The sequence below is a fragment of the Ichthyophthirius multifiliis genome (genome assembly GCF_000220395.1).
Source record: "Ichthyophthirius multifiliis unplaced genomic scaffold scaff_1120509249926, whole genome shotgun sequence".
In the NCBI taxonomy this organism is placed as follows: domain Eukaryota; phylum Ciliophora; class Oligohymenophorea; order Hymenostomatida; genus Ichthyophthirius; species Ichthyophthirius multifiliis.
The window spans coordinates 795-4,102 of record NW_004087155.1 but is presented as its reverse complement, the minus strand read 5'-3'; the positions used below and the strand labels follow the sequence as shown (position 1 = coordinate 4,102).

The 3,308-nt window shown below is 16.4% G+C and overlaps 1 protein-coding gene across 1 annotated transcript, besides 4 other annotated features; it reads right to left on the bottom strand. All coding sequences in view use genetic code 6, as the record gives it.

Annotated features, from left to right (window-relative positions):
- Positions 1 to 48: 48 nt before the first annotated feature.
- Positions 49 to 89: a microsatellite.
- Positions 78 to 146: a microsatellite.
- Positions 147 to 218: 72 nt separating this feature from the next.
- On the bottom strand, positions 219 to 2,608 carry IMG5_042680 (SET domain protein; the record flags this gene model as incomplete). The annotated part of the gene is made up of 6 exons (XM_004037659.1): positions 219 to 1,271; positions 1,378 to 1,545; positions 1,601 to 1,646; positions 1,726 to 1,874; positions 1,958 to 2,150; positions 2,214 to 2,608. Coding segments are annotated over 6 exons (2,004 nt in total), but the record flags the coding sequence as incomplete, so codon positions are not given.
- Positions 1,300 to 1,369: a microsatellite.
- Positions 1,676 to 1,718: a microsatellite.
- Positions 2,609 to 3,308: the final 700 nt, after the last annotated feature.

Here is a 3,308-nt window from a genome sequence, read left to right as displayed (position 1 = left end):
ATAAAGAAAAGTCCCAAATTATCTAATATATATGATTTTATATAATATAAATATATTATAAATTTATAAAATATATATATATATTTATATTATTTATATTTTTATATTTTTATATTTTTATATTTTTATATTTTATATTTTTATATAAAGGTTTTATTATTTACTTCATTTTATTTTTATATCTCCAATATTTGAAATTATCACTTATCCAAAAAGCATCAGGTTTATTTTTTAAATGAATAAAAAATTATTTATATAATGGATTCTATTATATATAATTCATATATATAATATTTTACAAAAAAAAATACATTTTTTTATAATGAAAAAGGTAATAAATCTATATTATTAATTAAAGAATCATATAAATTAGGATATATTAATGTTCCTTTTCTTTCTATACCAAGAGTAGTAGCTGGAAAGGCAACAGTTTATTTATACCAAGTATTTAATTAACCCCATACAAACAATGAAGAATAAGATTATTATTCTTCTAAAAATGTATTTTATTAATCATCTTATAAAAATTATAAATTAATAATTTCGTCTTTGAATATTTTTATGGGTTCACTTTAATGTTATTTATATTTATAAGCAGTAAAAAACTCATGTGTAAAGGCATAGAAATGTAAAATAATAGCAAATCCATCAATATTAATTATTTTTTCATCTTTTTATAACTAAAAAATTAAATCGCTCAAAATCAAAAGTAAAAATCTTAATTAAATTAAAATATTCGAAAAATTTTCATTATCTTCCTTAAAAACGCATTCTGATGTATTTTTTATTAAACTTTTTATTTACTCAATTATTTTTACATTTTTTGGGTTTTTGCTGTTTATCTAAAAATATTCAATCAAATTTAAGAAATCCTTTTTTAGAAAACCTTTTTAATTTCCCCATATATTTTAAAAAAATCTCCTTATTTTTTATTTTATATAAATATATATATATATATTGTATTTTAATACTTCATTATTTAATTTTATAAAAGGAGGTGTAAAATCTTATAATTGATTAATATAGTATTTAACTTTATCTATAGAAATAACAATATTTTATATTCTTTAATCTTTTCTATATTAGGCTAAATTAAACTTTTATTTTTGTTCTTTTTTATTTAATTTCTCACTTTCAGGTCCTAATAATTGCTTTAAAAATAATTCATTTTCTTAATTTATAATTCTTAATATATAACTTATCCATTTTTATAGCCATTCAGGGGAATCATTTATTATATTAAATCTAAAGCTAAACTCTTCTAAAATTAACTTTATTAGAAAATATTAAAAAATTAAAATATAAATATTATATATAGAAATATATATATTTATATATATAAACATATACATATTATATATATATATATTCATTTACTTTATCTTCATTAGTAAATTATTCAAAACATGCTTTTTAAATGATTAAAGTTCTGTCTAGAAAATTATGAATTTTATCAAGAATTTAATTGAATTATTTAAAATTAGTATTCTATAAATCCAAATATAATCCTCTACAGTTGGGTGACATACATAAACATTTTGAAAGCTACATTAAATTTATAATAAAAAATTTTAATAGAAAATTAATTATAATAATTAACTTATTATTCTTTAATACTTTCAGTAATAGCCATATAATCAAATGTCCTGTTGAAAAAAATAAATTATAATTATTAATATATATATATATATATATATATATATATATATATATATATAAATTTACAATTCTTATCCATATTCAATTTATTATATAGCATATACTGCAATCACATAATTTTTTTGATTGGTAATAAAAGAAAATGTCCCACAATTAGGTTAACATGAATGATTAATGCTACTTGAAAAATTTCCTTTTGAAATTGAATCTATATACTTGATATATAAAATAATTTAAATATAATATAATACACTTATGTATATATATATATATATTTAAAATTAAAAATGATATATACTAAAATATCATATCCTTTTTAATCATCTTTATGTATTTCTAACATTATATTCCAAAAATCTGGTAAAATATAATTTTTATATTTTTCCTTTATAATTTTTTTTATAAAGTTTTATTTTTCAAACCATCTCCAAGGTTAATAAATTTAACCTATATATTCAGTAATAAAATCATTTTATTTAATTCCTTTTTTACTTAATTTTGTTTGTTTCGTTTAAAACAAAAAAGATTATTATAAAAAAATAATTTTTAAATACTTAATACAAATTAATCCTTTTCCTTTTGTATGAATTCTAAAAGCCTCAGAATATAAATTTAAATTTTCGTCCTATTTTAACATTAAATTCTTTAGAAAAAAAAGTGCATTTAAAATACTTTTTGCACACTATCTTGAAATCTTACTAAATATATAATCTTTTTTTTCATAAAGACTAATCTATTTATCCTAACTATTATTTAAAATAAATATACAACAGTCTTCCATATTCCAACCTTTATCATCTAATAAATTATATGCCTTAGCTAAATCAAATTATATGAATTTATTCTTTAGGTAATCATTTAAACGTTCAGGTAATATATAAAAAATATTTTTCTTTGTATATTAATCTAATCCCCAACAAAGGCATTCTTGTAAATCTAAATAAAGCAACTTTTTTTTTTTTTTTTTTTATAGATTATTTAATATATTAAAAATAATTAGGGATATATATTTATATATACATATTTTTATACTTACTTTTCCATTTTTTTTTGATATTTTTTAGTTTTAACAATTACAATCTATACATTCTATCTTATTATTAAAATTCTAACATTCACTTTTCCATGTAGATAATAAAGGATTATATTTTCCTAAAGTTTCTATTTTATTACATACGCAATTTTTTTGACATTTAGATGTTATTTTATTTGATTTTAACTTTTCTAAAATTTGTTTTTCAAATTGTTTAGGTTAAGGCTCATATTAAGTGATTTATTCATAATTTCTATATTTTTAAGGGATTACAGGCCAATCTTTAACCTGGCTTTTAAACTATAAATTAATTTTTAGTAAACTAATAATATCTTATTCTTTATATTTTTTTAAGTTCTATTCGAAATTATTATCTTAGACAAACTTATAATATTTTTATATTAAATAAGTAATATATATAAAAGAATCAATTTTTTTGCATCTAAAAAAAGGCAAAAATTAAAAATTCTTCTAAAATCTTTATCTATTTATTCGAATTTATAAAAATTATTATTTTCAGCCTTTTTATATATTATATATATACATTCTTTTTTTTTTTTTTTTTTTTGTTATAAAAAAATAATACTTTTTGCCTTAAAAAATCGATACTTTTATT